The sequence below is a fragment of the Acanthaster planci genome, linkage group LG08 (assembly GCF_054643075.1).
Source record: "Acanthaster planci isolate LZ-2023a linkage group LG08, COTS_SCS, whole genome shotgun sequence".
Taxonomy (NCBI): Eukaryota; Metazoa; Echinodermata; class Asteroidea; order Valvatida; family Acanthasteridae; genus Acanthaster; species Acanthaster planci.
In genome coordinates, this window is record NC_141784.1 from 3070550 (window position 1) to 3093021 (window position 22472).

Sequence of the window (22472 nt, forward strand, 5' to 3'; positions counted from 1 at the left end):
AGTACATGTATATACTTATGCACATAAATACAGCAAGAACGCACTGCAGAATGATCAATCCATCCTGGGAGTTGCATTGATAAGTTCATTTTTTCCCCTACGGAAGATTGCTTGATGCAGCGCTGGAAAAAATATCTTAGTTGAATTGGCAGGTAGTTGCTAACGCTGGTTTCGTCTTGGGGACAGTTTCCATAGTTACCTAGAACTCTGAAGGTGAGGCATAGCAGATGTACTTTGGCAGGTAGCCCCAGGTAGGCCCCAAGAGATGATTAATATGTTGAATAGAGTTGCATTAACAGAAAGCCAGTTGAAACGAGCAGATGGTTTACACAGGGTATATTGAGTTTATTCATTAGGTTTATCTTGTCGTGCTCAGAACACATGCCGTGGTACTTGCGCAGGGTTAACTCTTCTTTGTGTCTCCAATCCATGAAAAGTATTCACAGGGAAGTTCTTTATGGATTGATAACTCCTCCCCTTTTCCCTACCCATCCCAACCACCACCCCCCCCCAAAAAAAGAAAAACTCCAACCATTTTGGGGCCCCAATCACATGGGGAAAGGCACTGAAATGAATAGTTCTTCTCAGGAATTTGGTTCAACTTTGATAGTGTCCTGTCTTGCAAGTTTTGGACTGTGGCGATAAAACCATCTTTAAAATGCAAAACTTTAGAAACCATTGCCCCCCCCCCAAAAAAAACAGCTCAGGCTTTCCAGACCTGCTAATCCAATTGATGTATATTGTACATAATTTCATGACTTTTTTTTCCCCCGTGTCTCATGTCTCGACAGTGACTGCCGTCCATCATACTGGGATGTAGTACGGCTTTCAGATGTGCGCTCTGACAACCGTTGAAGGCATTGCCTAGGTTCATGAAATGGTAAGCAGTTTTTGATGCTGGGACCTTGTCTTTTTTTATCTAATCGGAACTGCTGATCTATTGGATGTTCTCATTTTTAAGGGACATACATGTATGCTTGCCAGTCGTCCAAGCTGTCATATTTGGTTGACAGCTTGTACGTTACAAGTACATAAGCAAAGCCAAAGTCCTGAACTAGCAAAATGGGTTCAGATTGGGATTTATGGACACAAGCTAAACTTGTCTTGAGCACCATCGGATCACACTTCTTTTGAATTATCCTTTACCCCACTGTGATAGTTTGAAAGCATTATGTACCGTACACTTCGAGTGCATAAAGATGGTCTAAGTTCAGGATGGTAACTATTCTACTTAAAGAGTCATGCTGTCGACTCGTAATTTAAAAGTTACACAAAAAGCTGGGGGTGTAGGGGGCGGAGGACTCACCATCAGAAAACTGACAAATGGTCAAGAGAGTCAGTTCTTAGGTATGACGTGTATCTGAGGTGGAAAAAAACTAAAAGATTTGGAACTACACTCTGCAGAAGGGGGTCGAATCTTGTTTTGACACCAACCCAATCTGCAGATGCATTGCGATCTTTACATGCGATACAGGAAGCCTAACTGGTAAACTCATTCAAATTAATACTACTGAGTACATGTATTTATAACGCGCCAACTCCATCATCAAAAAATGCTTAAGGCATATGAGAATTAACAAAACTGTAGTTTGGTTATGTTTTTTCTGACATTTCCTGAGTCATTTGGCTCCATTTTGACGCCTTTGTGTATAAGGTCAACAAGGAAGTAGGTTTCAAATGTATCTTATTCTAAACTGCCCTCTGCAGTTGTGATAACAAAATTCTATGGGAGATGATCGGGCATGCGCGGTCCAGATTGCAGTCATTTTTTTGAGTAGACTGTATACAAACATTTTCAAGCCTAGTTAAAGAGTGTGACAGCTGGCAAATTTCATGTATTTGCATATCACTTTTACTGAGCCAGATGGTCAAAGATGGCGAAAGTGACAAAGATCAACTGGGTGCCAATGGGGAACCCCCTCCCCCCCGAAAGATGATGAAAATTTCCAACTGAATGTGGATTTTTGCGGCAGTAAGCAACATTTCGGCCACCAGTGGATAAAAGGCAGTGCAGCCCTCCATGCTGACTACCTGTACATCAGGTTTCTGAATGCTGACAATCAATTTACATGTATTTCCCACAGAATGCTGCGACCGTCGCGCCCGACGAGCAGCTTCTTGGACCATGGTTCCTCTTTATGAATGCCAGTGACCAATCCTCACCTCCACTGACGTGTACTGTTCAAGGCCTTGGACGATGGCCCACCAAACTGTAATGCTGAGGTAGAACCTACACCTCTAACTTCAGCTCCCTATTGATATACAGAACTCATTCGTTCACACTCACTGAGAGTTATTCAGCGCTCAAAAAAGACCTTGATAAGAGAAATTACCAAAGAGCCATATATAAAATTACTTTTTTTTTATTAAATAAATTTTTATTATCAGTGAGGAGACTTTTTGCTTTTTCTTGTGTGGTATGGCTACGTGAGACGTTAGTGTTTTCAAGTGAGTGCAACGGCAAGTTGTTGAAGCCCAAGGTATAGATAGGCCTATAGATATTTTTGCAAAGTTCGTTTGTTTGAGACATATGTTCTCCAGTTCATTCTTGTGAGATCTATGTTTAGAAACATTGTTTCATTTTAGAAACATTTTAGAAACAAATCGTTTTTAGGAGATTTATTTTTCAAGTTTATTTTTAAGGGGTTATATTTTTCCAAGTTCGTTTATACGAGATATTTTGGGTTTTTTAAATTGATGTTTCTGAGGAAAACTAGAAACATGAAAATATATATCCCTTGAAAATTATCTTGAAAAAATATGTCTCATAAAAACAAACCTAATAAACAAAAATCGCAAAGACGAAGTTGAAAAAATACGTCATAAAACAAACTTTGAAAAATATGCTTTACTATTTGAAAATACATTTTTATACTTGATGGCACTACACGGCCTTTGTACGAAGGAAACAACTGTGTTGGGTACTTTCTACCGGGCGATATGTGCTTTATTGGATGTGTAAATTGGCCCTAACAGTTATTTCAACATTAAATACTGCCAGGAATATGATGTTGCCTTCTGCCACTTTCTAAAATATTACAGTGCAATTAGACCCTGGTCTTTTTACCTGATGTGTGTTTTTACCTTGGAAATATTATTTTTAGAAATCAAGTATTCTCCTAGTTGTACAGCTGCTTATAAACTTTCATACGAATTGAAATTAAAATGGACTTTTTACCGCCATTTTTTTTCCTTTATGCGAATAGCATCAGTGTCATTTTTACGTCTGTGTCTCGTAAAGCCACAAATACTCTCCTCACTCTCTTTCTCTCTGCGCAAAAGCACCCTGCCTATTCAAGCTAACGAATGTTACTTAATGAACGTTCGCAATTTAACACGCATGCGCTTAAATGTCATAGCAGCCCAAACAATTGAGCAACCAATTGAAAATGAGGTAACAGTTTCAATGCCTTTTGTACTCAAATTCTCCAGGATTTTTCACTTATTTTTCTTCAGAAAACCCTCTAAAATCGTCAAAGCTATTACAGGTGCTTTCTGGTCATATTGGGAATTTTGGTGTATTTTTTTTTTTACACAAAAACCACACAAAATTACTTTCATACTTCAGGAGTTTCTCCAAAACTTCACCATATATTTACTCAAAATTTATGCTTACTTAAAAGTATTTTGTATATTGTGGCCCTTTGATTAATTACAAGTTGAGGACTTCCTGTAGCCTGTATCCTCAAAGAACACATTCAGAGGTTTTCCTGATGGGAGTTTTAATTCTCGGGCGATTTTGGCGCCATGCGTGTTTCACTCCAACTTGCACAGGTACATTTACACCCAATCCCAGAAGTGTTTGGTGCGTTTTTCTTTGACCCAAACACCTGTACAGACATTTTTCCCTGTGATGTCACGGTCGTGCTGGACCTGTGATGGCAAAAGTGTTGTCATGGTTATCTACCTATTCAGGATAAACTAGTCAAGCATGCAGCGTTCGCACGTGCGGTTGCACGTGGTTGAAGTTGTCCGTAGGAAAAGGCGGTCCACACGTGGTGGTATTGCTCTCATTTAGTCACATGAGTGAAATCGAAAAAGGTCTTTTGTTGTAAATAGGGTGCGTTCGATTAGCTTACTCGGAGCAACCATGACGCAACCATGACCTGGGTATGGCAATGTGTGCTGTGTTACAAACGAGACGGTGAGACGATGTTAAACCCGAGTCAACTCGCGGAAGCCAATCAAACGCACCTTTTCTGCATTTCAAGTAACACTGTCAGACCATGGTCAGACCCACTGTGGCTGCGTGGCCGGGCCATTGCTTTGTTGTTGCACAGCGTCCCTCAAAAAATGCAACAAAATGCAAAAAGGCATGCCAGATGTAGTATGTTTAACTAACATATAGATAGTCATTGTATATGTATGGTTTGAATGATAAGTCGGTCTACTTTGGAATAAACGTCCAAACCTGATAAATGTCGACAGAATTATGAGTAATTATCAAAGACATTGTAAAATTGACCATGTTACCAACTTTGCAATTTTAGGCGCTGGGACAAAGTTGTCGTGATTGCGTCTGTGTGGATAATTGCCTTGCCTACAAAAATTTGTGTTGGGAGTAAACACAATTTTAAACACTTTCTTGCTATCAGTTTGCATACATGTTTTGCATGCTTAGATTTTTACGAGGACGGACAGTGATTCGCCATTGAACATCGATGTTTAGGAATTGGGCCCTTGCGTTTAGCTGGTAAACATGTTTACAAATTGATCGCAAGAAAAGTATTTACAGTAGAACCTCATTAAGAAGAGGTCCTTTGCACTTTGCACATTGCCTTATATATCAGTAACCCTTGTATAAGTAGGAGTGAAAAAAATGAACTCTGGATTGGGACCTAAAAGTAATTATTTTTGTTACACAAATAGTTACAATGTATTTAACAGTTCTCTTATTAACGAAGGTCGACTTTACTTGCTAAGTATAGTTATTTCGGAATGTACCTGTACAATGTAATTATGCAACTGTAGTTTCAATTCACTTGTCGTCAGACACTGATCATGTTTGGTTTTCAACCGGCTGAACACTTTTTGGGAGGTCAAGTTATTATCCCTGCATACGGAGTCAATTAGGCTATCCTTGTCTCAGTGCTTAAAATTGAAAACTTGGTCCTGCAGTTGATGAGACCTCCTTCAAATACTACAACTTTGTCAAATGTTGTAAGATTTGGAGGTTTGATGTCTCATTTTGAAGTGGAAAGGTGCGTCTTTCAAACCATACCTGTATTATCTATGTTGGATACACATTCTTCGTCTCGCCTTTGTTATTCATCACTTTTATGAGACACTCTGGAGAAACTCTTACAAATCTACCTGTCTTGGATGCTTTTGAAGACAGAAAGAAAATGAAATCAACTCCGACCACAAGAAACCTTGTTGCGGCAGGAAAGAACCCTAACCAATTATTAAAGCAGTCTAAAATAGTTAAGTCTTCACTCGTTTTTACTAGAAAAGATTGCAATGAATTTTTAACAACTTAGTTTTTCTGCCCCTTTTCCTTCTGATTACCGTGTCAGTAGCCGGCGCTAACTCATATCTTTGATAAACTCCCCTCTGAGTTGGATTTCAGGCCAACAGGGTTGGCTCGGGTGATTCTGGTCACGCTGATTAAGATGTCTCCAGATTAACTTGGAGTAGTTGTGTGTCGTTTCATTTACATAGACTCACTGCCAGATATGCACAGGTTCACATAGTGTTAACGCAAAGATTCATATTAGGGTACTGCAAGAAATATTGATATTTGAAAACTGTGAACCTTTGGTTTAATGCGTAACGATTTTATGCTGAATCCAACTTTGAATTTTACGTTTGTTTGCTTTATAAAATGGCCCGTTGGATGAGCCTGGAAAGAGGGTTCAAAGTGCACCATCATGAGAGATAATCTTTCTTTTCTTTGATAAAGCAGAATATAGCGTTTCCTCATTGACAGTTCCATCGTTCCCAATTTGCACTTAACCCACACTGGAAAAGCCTAAGATATAATTTGAGATCACTTTTTATGCCAGCTTGCGTTTTATTTCAAAGATTTTGAGTTCAGTACTTGTCCACATCGGCGTAAATTCCGGGAAGAGAGGGGGTATATCATCCCCTATTCTTTGAGGGTGGTGGCTATTGAATCCCCCCCCACCCACTTTTGTGGTGAGCAAAATATTAAAAGCGGATTTTTAATAATTTTGGGACTTCCTAACGACTGAAATGCATTCTAATTCTCTCAAAAAAGGGAAATTAATAACAAGCCATAAAAAAGTCAAGGAAACTTGAGGAAAATGCTCCTTTTTCTCGCACTGGGATAACTCCTTTGAGCTGGATTTTGAGGATGGTTTCCTGGACTGTTCCCCTTCATTTTGCCACAGATAACCTTGACCCCAAAATGCCTCTGAAACTATTTTTCAGAGAGGGGAAAACATTGTGTGGACGTGTGCGAGTCCTCACAATGCCATCATAACCTACATTATGTGGACTGCTTTTGTGCAGAGGTCGACACTATGTGTAACACGCCTGCACAACATTACAAGCAGGGAAATTAGAACTTGCTTTCTGATGTCATTGGCATGCATGAGCCGCACGCGTTACCCGACCCCCCCCCCCTTTCTGGTAAATGATTACTATACATGTATTGTATATGTAGACCTATATACAAGCCGTGCAAAGCTCTCCAGCATCCGCGGACCAAATAAAACAAGTTCCTGAAAAGTCATGTAAAGGGAGGTATATTAGCATGCTTTTATTTCCCTACACGTTGTTGAATTGTGTACACCATGGAAAACGAAACTGGGAATACTCTTACTGAAGAGTTCAAAAGAAAATGTAGAAAAGAGGAAGACCACGACAATCGTCACAAATGACACGAACAAAGAGCTGGCGTTTTGGAAAAGCAAGGAGAAGGAAAATTCTGAAGAGAATGAAAAGAACACATACTTCAAAATGTCAGCCATGTCGGAGGAAAACAACCATTTAATCATTTCTCAATCACCGTAAGACATAGGCTGTGAATTCCCTCGGCCGAGACATTCGAAATACAAATCATAGCAAAATAAACAATTTGAAAAACTAATTCGCTGGCCAATACTGATGTGAAGTTTTGAAAAATATATTAAGGTATAATTCCCTAACATAAGAACATCTTTCCTCTGGCAGAAGTAAGTTTGGGTCATTTTCTGGTATAACTCAAATTTCAACAACTGGCTTCATAACGTCCTTCGTGATAAGCGGCAGACAAGAAATTAACAGAAAATCGAATCTTTGAAGTATTCCTGTTCAGAATGCAACAAAGTATACTATCTTTGTTGTAAAATTATGCAGCACTTGGATACCTTTGACATAATTAAATTATATACATGTAGGCCTTTATCGCATAAAACTTATCTTAAATTCGACAAATTAAGCAAAATAATAACATTGGACGCAATAACTGTCAATGAATTCAGAATCCAATTACTTTATTCAATTTTAAATCAAAGTGCATAGACACAATGGAGAGTATAGTTCATAGAGTACACGTCACACGCACAATGTGTGTGTAAAATTAACCACGTATGTTCGGTCCCCATAGACTGTGCATGCATTTAGTTTTGTTTCCGCGCATGCGCAATAGTGACATGATGGTCGTCGGCCTGAAAAATTATTCTAGCAGACGATACGTATTGGCGGTGACCCACGTGAGGGATTTGTACTGCCGTTTCCCTTGAAGACCTCGTGTGTGAATAAATTGCCAAGAGTCTATCAAATGGTCATATTTAATACCTTCTAGTAAGAAAGATCGCCAGAAAGTAATCAAAGAAGTGGAAAATGTCAATTTACGACAAAGTATAATTGTGAAAACTTATCCTTTTTTTTACCTAGCGTTGTGTCTAATTTTCACAATTTTGCCGAGTTTACCTTCAAATAACTTTGATACCACATGAAAGACTGGTAACTCTTATGTACAAAAAAGGTTATTACATCTAGGAAGAAAGCTGTTTTTTAAATTCACTTCGTTTTTCATTGGGGCCCATTTTCGTCATTTTCCATGTTTTTTTCCTAACTTAGTGCCCAATTTTCACATTTGTGTCGAATTCCCCTCGGATCATCGGTGACACTGTCGGGAAGACTGAAAAATATTTTGTATCTATCAGCTGATTTTATTTTTCAAGATCAAGAGCCATTTGTCTGAAATGTGGTTCGTTTTTCATGCGGATTCAAATTTCCGCATTGAGTTTGGCAGCGGTCAAATACCAGGTGTCCGGATTTTGGGCATGGTGCACACGTACACGTACACATATCTGGGCCCTTTTCCAATACTCGACTTGGGCTTCGTCTCAGGCTTCGTTCCCAAAACCAATCCCCGATTGTGGGCCAGAAGCGTTTAAATTAAATTTGATTACTGTAATTTCTGGCTCTCTTGCATCTTATTTGATGTTTTGTGGCACTATTAAACTAATTGCTGCGCTTACAGCTTCAACGTCAGCTAGTTAAAAACAGTTGAAGCCTGAGACGGAGCCGAACTGAGTATTGGAAAACGGCCCTGGATACGAGTGCCTTTTGGTACATGTTGACCTACTGCACTGCTTTGCTCAAATACGTACAATCACGTCAAGTTGCCCGACTAAAAGGCACAAACAAAAACTTTCCGTTTTCACCCATACGGTTTCCTTCTTATATGATGCTTTCTCATTAGAGTGTTCATGATATTCCTCACCATTTACAAGTAGAGAAATGTCAGGGAAAACTCGGCAAAATTGAAAAAATCCCCTCTAAATCTTGGCTTCACTTCCAACTTCTGACTCTGTTACTGTGGAGGTACGTGACAAAGACGGGCAAAAATTTGGCAGAAAATAGGTTTTTATCGTGTGCAAGTTAGCAACATGGACTTTGAGTATTTAAATTCTAATCAGTATGGAAATGACGGCCAAACAACTTTATCTGAGCTTCATGTTGTCGATTACTTTTGGGGTCCACCTGCCCGATTCAAGAACCATATTACTGGCTTCAACTGCTATAACGGGATTCTAAGTGAGAGGCATGAACATACGTGAAAAGGCACCACATGCGTCACACTTCGGTACTCTATCCGGTTCGTAAGTCACACACGCGCACGCATCATGAATTACATGGTCCCATTGGATAAACAGACATAAAAATTATGCGCACCATTGGCTTTTACATAAAAACAACCTGAATAGCTGGTCAGCGTCATTTTCGTATTCTACTCAGCCAGAAGCTAGTGAAGGCGTGGGCGTGCGCGCACGCAGCCCATGGAGTCGAGGTTGCATGTAACTTTATGTGCAGTGGGCGTGGTTTAACACTTACGAACTGGATAGTTAGGACTGCGACGCACTATCCGCTCCGAGTGGAACAAAAGAGGGTGTTTTTTGTACTCATCATAGTGGAGATCAATGTACTCACCACAGAGGCGCGCGTTTATAATGGAGATCAATGGCGCGTTTGACGCGGAGCACGCTGAGTATGCGTAACAGTTTTTTTCCTGAATGTATGGTCTTTGCGTACACGCAAGAACCCGCTTGGAAAACTTACTACCATCTGTTTTTCTTTTGCTGCTTGGGGGTGCACTTCATCTCGGGGCGGAGAGGCTATAAAGCATTAAGAATATATACGGCAATAAACAATAGTGCTCACCAAATTGAAGAAGCAGATTTGTAGATATGGTAGTGTCGCAATGATTCTCAAAGTTCCAAACATTCTCAGCATTCGAAGTAATCCTAAACTTTAAAAGTGACCCAGAACAGTAAATTGAACTTATATGATCAGTAACTCAAACCAAGACCATCATCGTTTACACACATTCGTTACAGGGCGGTGCGAATGCCTTACAAACGCCGGATGGTGTACACGTCGCATCCGTAGCCCACACAGAACGATTCGTCGATACTGACAATGTCGACAAGCTCCCAGACTCCCTCCTTTATCAAGATGTCGATGGCATTTTGAATTTCGTCCAAGGCGCCAGTATGATTCTCGTTACCATCGGGAAACACAAGCTTGCTGCGTGTGAAGACGATAAAACCACCTACAAACGATGGCAAAGCAAATGAGATGCTGAACGTCCTGTTGACAACATTATGCTGTTCGTGTACAAGAGATTCTGTTGTCATCTGGCACTACGGGTGCTGCTGCGTTTTATCCTCAGTACATTATTAGTAGATTCAACATTAGTGATTCGGTACAGATACTGCTGCCTCCTGTAAGTGGACTTATTTCCGAGGCAAACTATTCAGGTTGTCTCTTGTTGCACACTTTGTGCAAGACCATGTGGCAGAACATTATGTTATTGTTGATATATAAAACCTCTCTCCCTCTATCTCTCCTATGTGGCCTCAAAGCAAGTGATTAATCATGTAAAGTTTGGCATCCTATTGAATGCATTCCGTCTTGAACCGTCAAACCCCTTTCTTTAACTTTCACGTTACACTCTCTGCTCAGTATTTTCGTTGAAGGCCAGACTGGCCAGTTTATGCTCTATGCGACAGTGAAGCGAAAATTACGGTACAAAACATATGTGGTGAAATTTGCTAAGGCTGAAATGTGCTGAACTTCAGCGAATTCGCTGCACAAATATTTGAAACGACGTCACAAAATTAGCGTTTGTGCTCGCTTTCGAGCCAATCATGAACCGCGGCCTGTAGAAGATGTGGTGTTCTGTCCTACTGTTTTTCACTCGTGGGCAAAAGTACCATTTAAACCAATGCCTACTCTACTGATTTCCAACGGTTGTGATGTGGTTGAACGCTTTAAAATGTGGGGGAAATGTTACCTTTCTTGACAATCCTGTTAAATTCTGGAAAGACATCATGAGTCAGGTGTCCAACTGAAATGGCACCAACGCAGATCAAGGCTGAGTAGTAACCTATATCGGATTCCAAGGATACAAACATAACGAGCAGTTTCTCCGAAAAAGTGTCAGCCTGTAAAAGATAATTTTTTTTAAGTTAAAGACTATAGAACAAGTTTGAACCTTTCCTTTTTCATTTGATAAAAATGGGGGAAAGTTCAAATAGGCGGTCAAGCTGGGTTTAAGCGACACGGTTGTGTTTGTGCTGACGCTGCTTCTAAGTGGAATTCAATACCAACAGAACCCTATACATGTATTCTGTTCCACAGTACGATGAAAATGTTACAAGTATAATATATGTATTGCGTGCTGCCTGCACCGCCATTTAGAATACAATGTTCATACGAATGGATTTGGTCGTAGACTTGAAATCAAGTCGGTAACTGACCGGGTGTGGTCCACCTTCCTCGCTCGCGATGCGTACGCAGTGTGCATGAGCATGGTTCGGCGTGCAGTTAACAAAACAGTGCAACCTTGCTCCCCAATTTGCGTGTCCGGCGGTGCCCAATTACCAACTTGAATCAAAATTTGGACGGGGCACTCTGGTTGGCTAAGAATCCCGATTATATGAATATTTATCTTGGGGGAAGTTTGATTGGTTAGTTGACCGAAATTAGCAGCAATCACAGTATCGTTTATTGAAGAGGGTATTTACATTCTTCTAAAAAGATGATGTCCATAAAATCTTTGGTTCTTTTACCACAAAGATTAATTTTTGATTAGTTTTAATTATTAATTAAAGTTACTTTTTATTCATATTTTATGTAAAGCTTGTCGTTAAGTATCGTATTAAAACGGGATATTAATGCAAGCTATGAAAGAAACTGGCATTAATCAATGTAGTCATCCCTATATAAAATGGATGAGTCTGTTATGCAACGTGAGCTACTATTGGATCTTTCCACAGAAATATATGAATATGCAGTACAATTGTTGCTTGCATGAATATACTTCCAGAATCAGGTTGATCAAGTTGACAGGCAGGCACAGTGGGGTCGTGGGCTGTCCAACGTGCGTTCGAGCCTGGTGCTGAACAGCCCACAACACGCAGCTGGATGGAATACAGGCAACGGTGAATGGGCTCAGCATTGCTGGCTCATGGACGACAAACACGGCCGACTAACGACTTGATTTCAAAGATATGTAATACAAAACTGCTCCAAACTGCTTGCTGACTACAATGACCTAACATACAAATCTCAAAATATGGAGGGCGTGGCGTTTCGATCCTAGTAGAATCTTTCTCAAAGGCAAAATGACAAGTGGACAAGGCAAACAAGCATTAAGGGCATTATCACCTGTAGCTCTTCTAATGTCAAATACATGTATCTTATCTCTTGCAGGGTGTGCATCGTTTCTATGGCCACAGATCTTAAGTCAACACCAAACGACTAGATACCCATGTAGCACTATAGTATAGTGCAGAGGCGTTACATACAAACTATTATACAAACTACTATACAAACCCAAACATCCAAGAGGGAAACTACTAATTAACACTCTTTTCTTTCCCTCTCAATATGTCTCCCACTTGGTGTCCAGTTCGTTCCATTGTATTTTTTCTTTGATCTCTTCCCACCTTACATTCCTTTGTTGTTCAACCATGCCTTTCATGCAGTCCCTTTATCCAACCTGCAGCTTTCTTGACCTTTACTTTTGTCCTCTTGCATTCATCCATGCTTGGCTGATTCTCTATATGCTTGTTTGTCCTGTCCACTTGACATTTTGCCTTTGAGAAAGATTCTCTCAAGGATCGAAACGTCAGGCCCTCCATATTTTGAGACTTGATTTCAAGTCTACGTTGGTCGTAGAGCGCAAATGGTTTTTCCGCACAACTGACAGAGAGATGCTACTTTAAAACGCCCTGTCCCCTTTCAAAACAAACAAATATCCTGATCAGGCCCACAAAATTTAAATTTACCATCGTCAATCCCCTTCAGCCTGTTCGAGCCCAGTTTGTCACAGATGAGCCGTTCGTAGACTCCCTTCGAAGCGCTGATTTCCAAACACTTTGGGGAGAAGTCGACGGCGTCGATTCTTGTGAAACCGCGTTTAGCTAACTAGAGTGACACAAACCAAAACAAACACTAGGGATTAACCATGTTCGTTTGCTTTTAGTTTGTGGATATTAGTGGGGAGCTACTGCCATCGCCTGTAGATCGACTTGGCCAGTTCTGTTGTACAGTTTCTTTGATGTCCTGAAGACGGAACTAGGGCCACCGCAGATCCCTACTTCACAGTTCCACTTGCTTATGGGCCGTTTGTGCTAGAGCATTAGCTCGGTAGATGCCGGCTACTTCCTTGTTATCTCACCGTGTTGGCGCATAGGAAGGGCTATACACACGATCAATATACGGTTTTCATTGGCCCTGAAGATTCAGGTCAAACATGTAGTAGTCTCCCGTGCTCATTTCCTTCGATATTGCTCAAATTCCCACTGGCTACACGACTCTCATAAACCCCCCCCCTCCCCGCGAAGAAACGGCTTAGCTTATCTACATGCAAGCCCGAATTCATGTTTAAGCATGGTGTTTTGCATACCTCCTCGCCAACTTTTCCGGTCCCTGCAGCACAGTCGACGATATGGGCGTTCTTATCTTTCAACGCTTTGTTGAGTGCATCAGCTCCGAATGCAGGGCCACCGTAGTGGGTTGGATCCATGTCCTTCCAAAATTGAATGCATTTTGTCAGGCATAATAAAAACTGAACAGTGAGAAGAACTCCGTTTATATTGGCCTGTCATACACACGGTTTTGACTGACGTATGCGGAGTCACAATCACGCTGAGCAAATTGAAGTTAATGCCAATATGTGCACAAAAATTTAAGTAAGTATTGACGCAGGAAAAAGCAAATAAAACCAGAATCTATCTTGGACCAGGGATTAATTAATACGCCCCACGTTCTGGTACATTTGCAGCGATATGTTGTGTTAGGCTATTGGACAGAAACGCAACTTCGCCCTTTTGGAAACATTTCTCACCACGATTAGTCAAGTATCATTAAATTTTTTTAATTCTGTTCACTCGGTTTGTAAAAACTCAGTGTCTCGTGAAAGTTTCAAGTTTCTCAGCCAAGAAACAGACCCATCAAATCCAACCAAAAATACCCCGATTCCCAAACTTTGTGTGTTATACAGGAGGATTTGTCCCCTATATTGGAAACGTTTGGATTTGTCTTCACAGCTTTACATTCACGCTGTAAATGTTCGTTTAAAAAGTTCAAGCGTGGCTAGAAAAAAGGCCAAATTCGGAAGCGAGCTTCTGATCAGGCGTGGTTTGTGGTCAATAACATGCTCATATACAATCTTAGGCCTAAGCTATTTCTCTTGAATGGTTCCCTCCGTACTGACAAATGAAATCGGCTGTTGATAACCAGCGGTGCAACCATGCCCCAGTCTGGTTCTATCAACAAAACACATCAAAGTGGTAACATTGTTCACGTCTATAGAAAGTAAGATTTGTGAGAAAGATATCCAACCTTATGAATCGATTGTCTACTCTTAATTTATTGATTTCACGCATTTAGGCTATTCTGACTTTGCCGGAGAAACCTGTAAATTATCACGCAATTTCGAACTGGCCCAAAATTGTACCGTCCTGACGGCTACACGTCAAAACCACTTTGTACCGCTTCTTCACACCAGAATGCTTAAAACAAATTCTTGGTGATCGGATAATTTCTTTAAAAAAATATTAAATCTTTCGATACCAATACCATTCGAAAAAGTGGAATCGATATGCTATGGTCATTTTCTGTTCACCTCTTCCATTGTTGTATACAGCAGACCGGTACGGTTTGTTGACGTCATCAGACGTCGACGATTGACAAGCATATGCATATATACCTCGTGCACATAATACACACACGGTCTAAAACGTCGTTCTTGACCCGCGATTGTTGCAAGTGAGTTGCCCTTATTTTGGGGCGACAATTGATGTCAAATTTAAACCCATTTTGTAGCAGTATTCACATCGGTTGAGCAGTGGCGTAACTAGGGTGCTACAGCTTAGGGGGCACCTGGGGATTCACAGTTATTTTCAGGGAGCACTGAAAATAATTGAACTTGGTATATATGTATTTGTACATTTCAAAATTTCAAATGGAGGGCACCGGGGGGGGGCACGGGCCTCCGTGGGGGGCACGTGCCCCCATGCTCCCCGGAGTTACACCACTGCGATTAAGCCGAAACAAAACGAAACGGCCTGTAATAAGAGTTCACCACTTCCACTAAGAGTAAGAGTAGACATTCCACCACTGTGACTAAGATTTGAGAACCAGCGGAGTGCAGCTCTGACCAAAGGAGCATCCGTTGTTAGGAAACTGAGCCCTCTCTTGGTCCAGCTCGGGGCTCATTTAACGCGCAAGCAAATTTGTACTAAACGGTCAGGCAAACCTCACGGTTCAACTTTTCAAATGTCACTGAACTTTCAGACATTGGTGTTTCAACTTTCAAAATCGTACTTCAACTTTTCAAACGTCGTGGTTCAACTTCTAACGTTGTCGTTCAACTTCTGAAGTCGCACTTCAACTTTCCCTCAGATGAGCATGATTTTAGATTTGTATATACCTGCACATACAAAGTTGTTGAGGTACACAACTGCTTGTTAGTTAGTTTAACTTAAAATCATGTCATATTTAAGTTGGAATTTCAGCGCTGATCAAGTGGCAAAGATGTATAGATGCAGTGACCAACATGGGCAGGTAATGGCACCAAAGTCATTTCTGCAAGTCCAACTTGAGACACAAGTCAAAGCTGGTAGACACGGGTCAAGTCACCAAGTCACCAAAATAGCAACTCGAGTCCATGTCGCATGACTCCAGTCAACAACTCTAGCAGATTAGGCCAAAACAAAATAAAGAGAACCTGTGGACCAGGCCAATCACAGGGTGCGAAATCTGTCGACAGATTTCGCGCACTGTGATTGGCCAACGCGTTGCAAACTCTTGGAGGCACACAATTGTGATTCGCCCGTATTGTACTAGCTCAGACCAGTTTGATTTCTCCATAGTTTCAAAAAGGGGATAAATCGTTGCATTTATCTGCAGTAATCACAATGTAAAGCCTTCTGCTGAAGGCTCCCGACTCATGTCATTAAAAACGCCATCTATGCGTTTTTATTTCAACATAAATGTAGTTTTTCTCTGTTAACTTAACACTTTTTTTTCATTTGAAATTGCTTAAAAGGTTAATTTCCTCAAAGAGGGGTCACTCGCACTAAATGTTGATTCCAATTTCAAAATAACACCACTAGATTTCTCGTTCAGAGCATTCTAATCCATGAAAAAAATTTAATCGTCCTATTTATCGTCATTTTGGTTCACTCTGGTATTCAAAGCATTGACCCTTAATCTAACTTGCAAGAGTTCATAGGAACAACGAGTTATGACGTAAAACTAACCGCTATTTCACACCATCTGAATGCACAATTGAGTTTTTCATTTTTCCACCTAGACCGGCGCCTCTGAATGCTTTGCAGATATAGTGCGCCTTATAAATGCTTTATTATTATTATTACTATCTGAATAGTAAATTCAATTACGAAATTGAATGATTAAATCGGTGAAATGAATGACAAAAAACAAATTATCTTTCCAATTCAGTATCATTCACGGAGTGAGACGAAAATGACGATAAATAGGATGAATAAGAAATTTTTTGTTTATTACAATATTGTGAAAACGAAATCTAGTGGTGTTACTTCAAAATTGGAATCAACATTTGGGGCGAGTGACCCCTCTCTGACGAAATTAAACTTTCTTTGAAATGAAAATAGTCGCTGGGCAGATGTGAATACACTTTCTACTATGTAGAACGATAACTTACCATCAATTATAGTTGAAGAGAGACTCCAAAAAAGCGTAAGTAGGCTTGTGATATTTTTACGCACACAGCAACAGACCGGAATGCCAAAGGGACGTTGTTGGTACTCTAAATGTACGCAGACAAGTTTATCAAACATATAGAACATGTTCAACGACACTTCGTACGATAAGTTGAAGAATGACGTTGGAAAATTGTACCACGACGTTTGAAAAGTTGAACCGCAATTTTCGAAATTTTCATGACCTTTGAAAAAGTGGAATGACGACGTTTGCCAGTCCGTTTTAGAACACCGTATAGTTTGGGGGGGGTTTGGGCCTCCCAAGATGGCCCAAGTTGTGACGTCCAGCTCTCGGTCTCAACGCGAGTCGCCCATCATCATCCCTCCCCCAATCGCCGGCACAGATTTACGTCACTGCTGAACTACCTTGTCGTAACTGCCGGCCCATTTCTGGTAGAAGGCTTGTATACTATCATGGAAGTCGCCGCCTCCCCGGGCAATTTGGTGAATGGCATGCATATGCCTTGCCGCTTCACTGTTGAGGTTTTCCGACGAGTCCATCCTTGCCGTTGAGCTGTGCAATGAGAGTACTTTTACATGAGCTGCGTTTTGGTGATAATATGCGTGATACGTACGTGCGCACGGGTGGTTATAGGGAGCGAATTCATGGGTTGAATTGTATTCCATGGCAGATACTACAGGAAGGTAACATTGCTCTGGGTAGGGGAGGACATTCAACAGTAGCAGACGACAGGCCGTCAACGAAGGAAGAAGTTCAGCTCTGAGACATTTTAATGGAAATTGCCAATTTCTTTTCCCTTTCCTCTTTTTTTCCTCTTCATCTTTCCCCTTTTTCCTTTATGTGTCCTTTTTGCTAGAAGGTAGTCACCCCTTAACCTCCCCGTCGCAGTGTGCATGATGTGCACGCCTGACAAAATCGAAATGGTTTACAGTGTACTGTGGACTCGACCATTCAACTTTCGAGGTGTTGGTTGACACGTTTTGATGAAAAAGATAAAAACATGTAACAGCCTGGCCCCACGCATGAGCGCGACAACTTTGACCTGACCATCGTACATTTCAAAGATCTATGGAAAGTCATGATTTAGGAACTGCAAATGATGAAAAACCTAAACTAAATAGAAGCCAATGGTTGTTCCCAAATTCAAATACATAATATCAAAATAATATGTAACATGATAGCATCAGAACAATAAGCCCCTTCGGCTTCGCCGACGGTCTGATAAAACAAACCACGTTGACCATCGCCCAGACAACACTGACGTAATTTTCTGATAAGTAACTATTATCACGAGCTTGCAAAAAAATTATGAAACAAATTTTCTATCAGACAAGATTTAACGACACAGGTGGTTATTTTCATGTACGGTCAAACACTGCTAGAAAATTTCGGTGCATTCTTCTGACATGTCAGCTTGTCGTTTATGGCTTCAACATTCGTAATTTCGATATATTCCCCCATTATTTGTTTGCATGTTTGGCATATGCATAGTTTTATATTCGGATTTGGTTGTATAAATATTTCTTTGCATATAATAAGAAAGAAGAAATATAAAATTTTAGAGCTACAAATTTTTAATTGATTTTTCATTGGATTTTAGAACTGCATGAAAGTGGCAAGGAATAACAGATGAATATTATAAAATACAGCCAAAGTAAAAAGGAGTACGTCTGCTGAAAAAAACCACTCATCTGTACTGGAAAAAGGTTTTTTTATCACACATTATTACAGTATGCAGGTGTCGCCAAAAGTGGAAATGAAAACCTCAGACTCGGATAATTATGTTTCCACCACCTGTTTATTGGTTAGTGTTCACAACTAGTGAAACTCATAATATTTGTGTCAAATCATATACAGGCTGAGTGAAGCAAAACTATTGACCTTTTTAACAGAAGAAAGTTCTAAATCGACGGACATATAGAAAGGTCTACATATCTGGGATCCATTTAGTGGGCCACCCAATTACCCAATTAGTTTAAGTCATATCTAAGTGATCGTAGTCAGTCGGTGAATATTTAGGGCAACACATCAAAGGTTTTGTCACTTAAAGTTGGTGTTCCACAGGGGTCGATCTTAGGTCCACCTCTCTTAGTTATTTACACAAGTGATCTACCAACTTGCATCCATGGGAGACAATCCTGGGGGTGGGGGTATATACCCCCCCCCCACACACACAAGTGTGTATTTGCCTGCAACTGAGGACCCCCTATTGTTCCTCTTTTGTTTGTACTTAAATTTTTTTAAGAAGACCACCCATATGTTTTGTACACAGTTGTCAATCGGGGAACCTCTGTCAATCGGGAACCTTATTGTCCTCTATTGAAGCTATCCCCCATACACACACTTTTTGTGATGTCATAAGTGTGAAAGTATGATTAAAAGAGCACCTCTAAAGAAAACATGTTTTCTCTGATTTTATCTGTTCAAATAAATATGAAAACATCCAAATTGAACGCAGTGTCATTTGTCTTCAGATCTCAACTAAAACGAGCTTAAAAGGTTTTTTTCCGCTCATGCCAAGATGCGAAATCTGAATGTAGATTGCGTCATTCCAAGAAAACAGAGAAAACGAGGGGAACTCTCGCCCTGTCTTGGTAGTGGATGATCCATGTGCGTGCCAAACATTGCATGTAGCCATTGTTTGTTGATGTATGGTACTGACTCCACTTTAAAGTGTAGCCCATCTTCCAATGTAAACGAAATAAAAAGCAATCTGAACACAGCTCTTGATAGAGTCCAACATTGATACTTAAGAAACAAACTTGAACTAAATGCAAACAAAACTAAATGTATGATTATTGGCTCAAGGCAGAAAACCGCAAAATAAAGATTTGTACCTTTAAAATGCTGATAAATATTTAAAACTATTACAAATGCTTGGGAGTTATTAATGACAAAACACTTAGTTTGGGTCCAAATGTGGGATACGTGAGAAAAACAGTCTCGTCTAAACTAGGCATGTTAAAAAGACGTTTAACTAGGTATGTTAAAAAAGAAGTCGTATTTATGTTATAGACAAAGCAGCCTCCATACACTTTTTATTAGCTTAGCTATGCCAATTTTACGGTATAGGGAGGAAGGTACATATCTCACGATGATATCCTCAACAAATGCCTGAAACGATGATCCTTAAATGTACGTCACTCACCCCTACAGTGGATATGTTTGCCAGATAAATTGTGTACCATTCTCCAAGAGGGTTAACTATAAAATGGCAATTCTTGTCTTCAGATGTCTAAACACAATGGACTGTTATGCTCAAAGTTTCGCTATGAGTGCATGGTGCGAATATGGAATCATTTGTCTGCACAACTCAGGACAGTAGATTCCTTAGGTATATTCAAATCAGAACCACTCAAAACCATCCGTCAGTGACATGTAGGTAAAATGTGCAGACCTGCAGAGCTTATATGCTTCGTTCCCAATGTTAATGGAGCCAGCCAGATTCAGAATTTCTTTGATACTTTGGCATTTTGAATTTGTAAATATTCATGTTCGTGGTGTGTTAGCCCAATGTATTTGTATCAATAACGTTTATTACCAGATGCATTATGTATGGATTTGAAAGTGTTGGTTTATGAGTCTCACGTGGATTTTATGGTTTGGTTCAATCATTCTGAAAAAGACAGTCGATTAAACAAAACCCAGTGAATTTTCCCACAAATGGTTTTCTCGGTCATGGAGAGAGCAGATTGGTCACGTTCTTGAATTAGACACATCGATGAACTGTATAAAAATAGTCGATGCATTAATTTGGCCTAATAGAATAAACGGAATGATTAAATGGCATACATTTTGCCCAACTCATGTCTTGCGCATTTTGTTACGTTCACTGTTGTGAAGCTCTTGTATTGTATTGTTAACTTCTCTTTTACTGGTCTTCTTACACTTTTTCCCAGTGTGCTTTTCAAAACCACTTTTGCACAGTGCCATTAAAAATAAACATTATCGAGTTGTCTCCAAATCATCATCATAAGGAGCCGTCCATAAGGTAAGTACGCACGAAGGAAGGAGGGGGGTTGGTGCCGTTGCGCACACCATGCGTGGGGGGCCGGGTTCAAGCCTGTGCTTACCTTGCGCAACTTAAAGAATTTTCATCAAATCAAAACACCCTCTCATACCAATAACTACAGATTCAGCTTTTTTGCGTCAAAATTCAAACACAGTGACCTCTACCGTCCACCCCACCATTCATCCTCTCATGCCAACCCCCGTTATTAGTAAGCCGCAACATTAATATAATTTCGTTTGGTTGAGCGAATTAGAACGAATTTAAGTTCCCATGGTGGAATATATCACTTCGCGTCGCGGAGGTGTACTGAGCAACAAGTCTCGGGTATACATGTATACGTGTAAGTCAGAGTGTGGCAAGAATGTACCATCTGCGGTCCGACAGGCAAACACTTCTTCCATCATAGCAACTTATTCTTATTATTTGCAAGGATTTTTTCCTAAAGGTATTTCCCACTGGGTTTTCCAACCTCCAAATAATGAGTGAGGTTGCGATGCTAATGGAAATAGCCATTGTGACAATTATTTATCACAAGCTTTTAATCACTTGTCATGAACCGTATTCCCTTCAACTTCAGTAGGCTATAGCATTTAAACGACAACGCACTAATTCGACTTTATAGTCATTTATCCTAACATTACATTGTATGGTACTAGTCAATAAGATACGTAGTATAGTTACAACGACTATAAAGGTCTTTTAAGTTACAGAGAGCAGTTTCTCATAATGTATAAAAGGAGTAATGCATAAAAGGGACTGGCATGCCTGTCCGTCGCCCTCCCAAAGTTGTAAATTAAATGTCATGGAATTATTAAGAATTCATGACACAAAGACCAGCAGCGTCTTCCGGCATTGTGGAATGCGTAAGCGTGGGAGGGGGGCTCTGATAAGTCAGCATTTCGAGCGAACATTCTTTATGGATGGCCCCTAAGCGGACGCTATAGGAGTTACTTAAATTTTGGCACGGGTAAATTTTTTTGTGTTTACTCCAAATTTACCCACTTTACATGGCGCCCTCCTATTGTGTTCGCCATACTTCAAAAAGGCAAATCAAATTTATCACCCCAGCCGGCAATGGTTTCTTTATTTCAATTGCACTCCAAAATGAATGGTTCGTTAAGGTTTGCACATACCGTCCGACAGAGTGAAAGTGCGGGCAGACGATGTCTGTAATTGTCTTTACTTCTTGTAAAGACGATGAGGGCGACGATCCAGAAAAAAAATGGACTCTCCGCGTGCGCTATGCATGCGTAAACGTACACACGTTTTCATTAGCTGCTGGCTACAGCTGGATGTCTCACCTTGTCATAGTTCTCGGCCCATTGCTGGTAGAGCGCTTGAATTTCATCTTGGAAGTCGCTCCTATTTGCAGCAATCTCATGAATGGCATGAATCTGCTTCGCCGCTTCCGGCGCCCCACTCTTCGGCGATCCTGGAGAGTCCATCTTTGGCAGTTCAGCTTGCAACAGCAGTGCTTATCCCGGTGGGCTTTCCGTAATTGTTTGTTTTCGGTTTGCACAGGGCCTTGGCCCATGTGCTGTGTCATCCGTATACACCAGTTCATAATCCAATGAGAGATAGGTCACCGCTATGGGCTAAAAACACGTACAGTGCGTAAAGGCCGGTTCATATCCAGCCGGGCAAACACAAAGCGAAGCATGTTGGAAGTCGCAGCACACTGTCTTGCAACGTACTGACACATTTTGCAAGTTCGTTTCTACGCGATTCCAAAGTCTGTTTTCACGAGACAGATATTACGACGACTTTTTTTAAAGAACAAATTATT

The 22472-nt window shown here is 40.5% G+C and overlaps 1 protein-coding gene across 2 annotated transcripts; it reads right to left on the bottom strand.

The window, feature by feature from the left end:
- Window positions 1–6699: 6699 nt before the first annotated feature.
- LOC110976051 (methyltransferase-like protein 27) lies at window positions 6700–22462 on the bottom strand. Of its 2 annotated transcripts, none has more exons than XM_022229001.2 (5): window positions 21988–22462; window positions 13370–13492; window positions 12750–12888; window positions 10751–10843; window positions 6700–10006 (listed from the first exon to the last, which is right to left on the bottom strand). In XM_022229001.2, the coding sequence occupies exons 1-5, from the start codon at window positions 22129–22131 to the stop codon at window positions 9807–9809; spliced, it is 699 nt and encodes a 232-aa protein (XP_022084693.1). In that variant the 5' UTR covers window positions 22132–22462; the 3' UTR covers window positions 6700–9806. The 2 variants fall into 2 exon arrangements, with proteins under 2 accessions (XP_022084693.1, XP_022084695.2); XM_022229003.2 differs by lacking the exon at window positions 21988–22462 and adding an exon at window positions 17079–17442.
- Window positions 22463–22472: the final 10 nt, after the last annotated feature.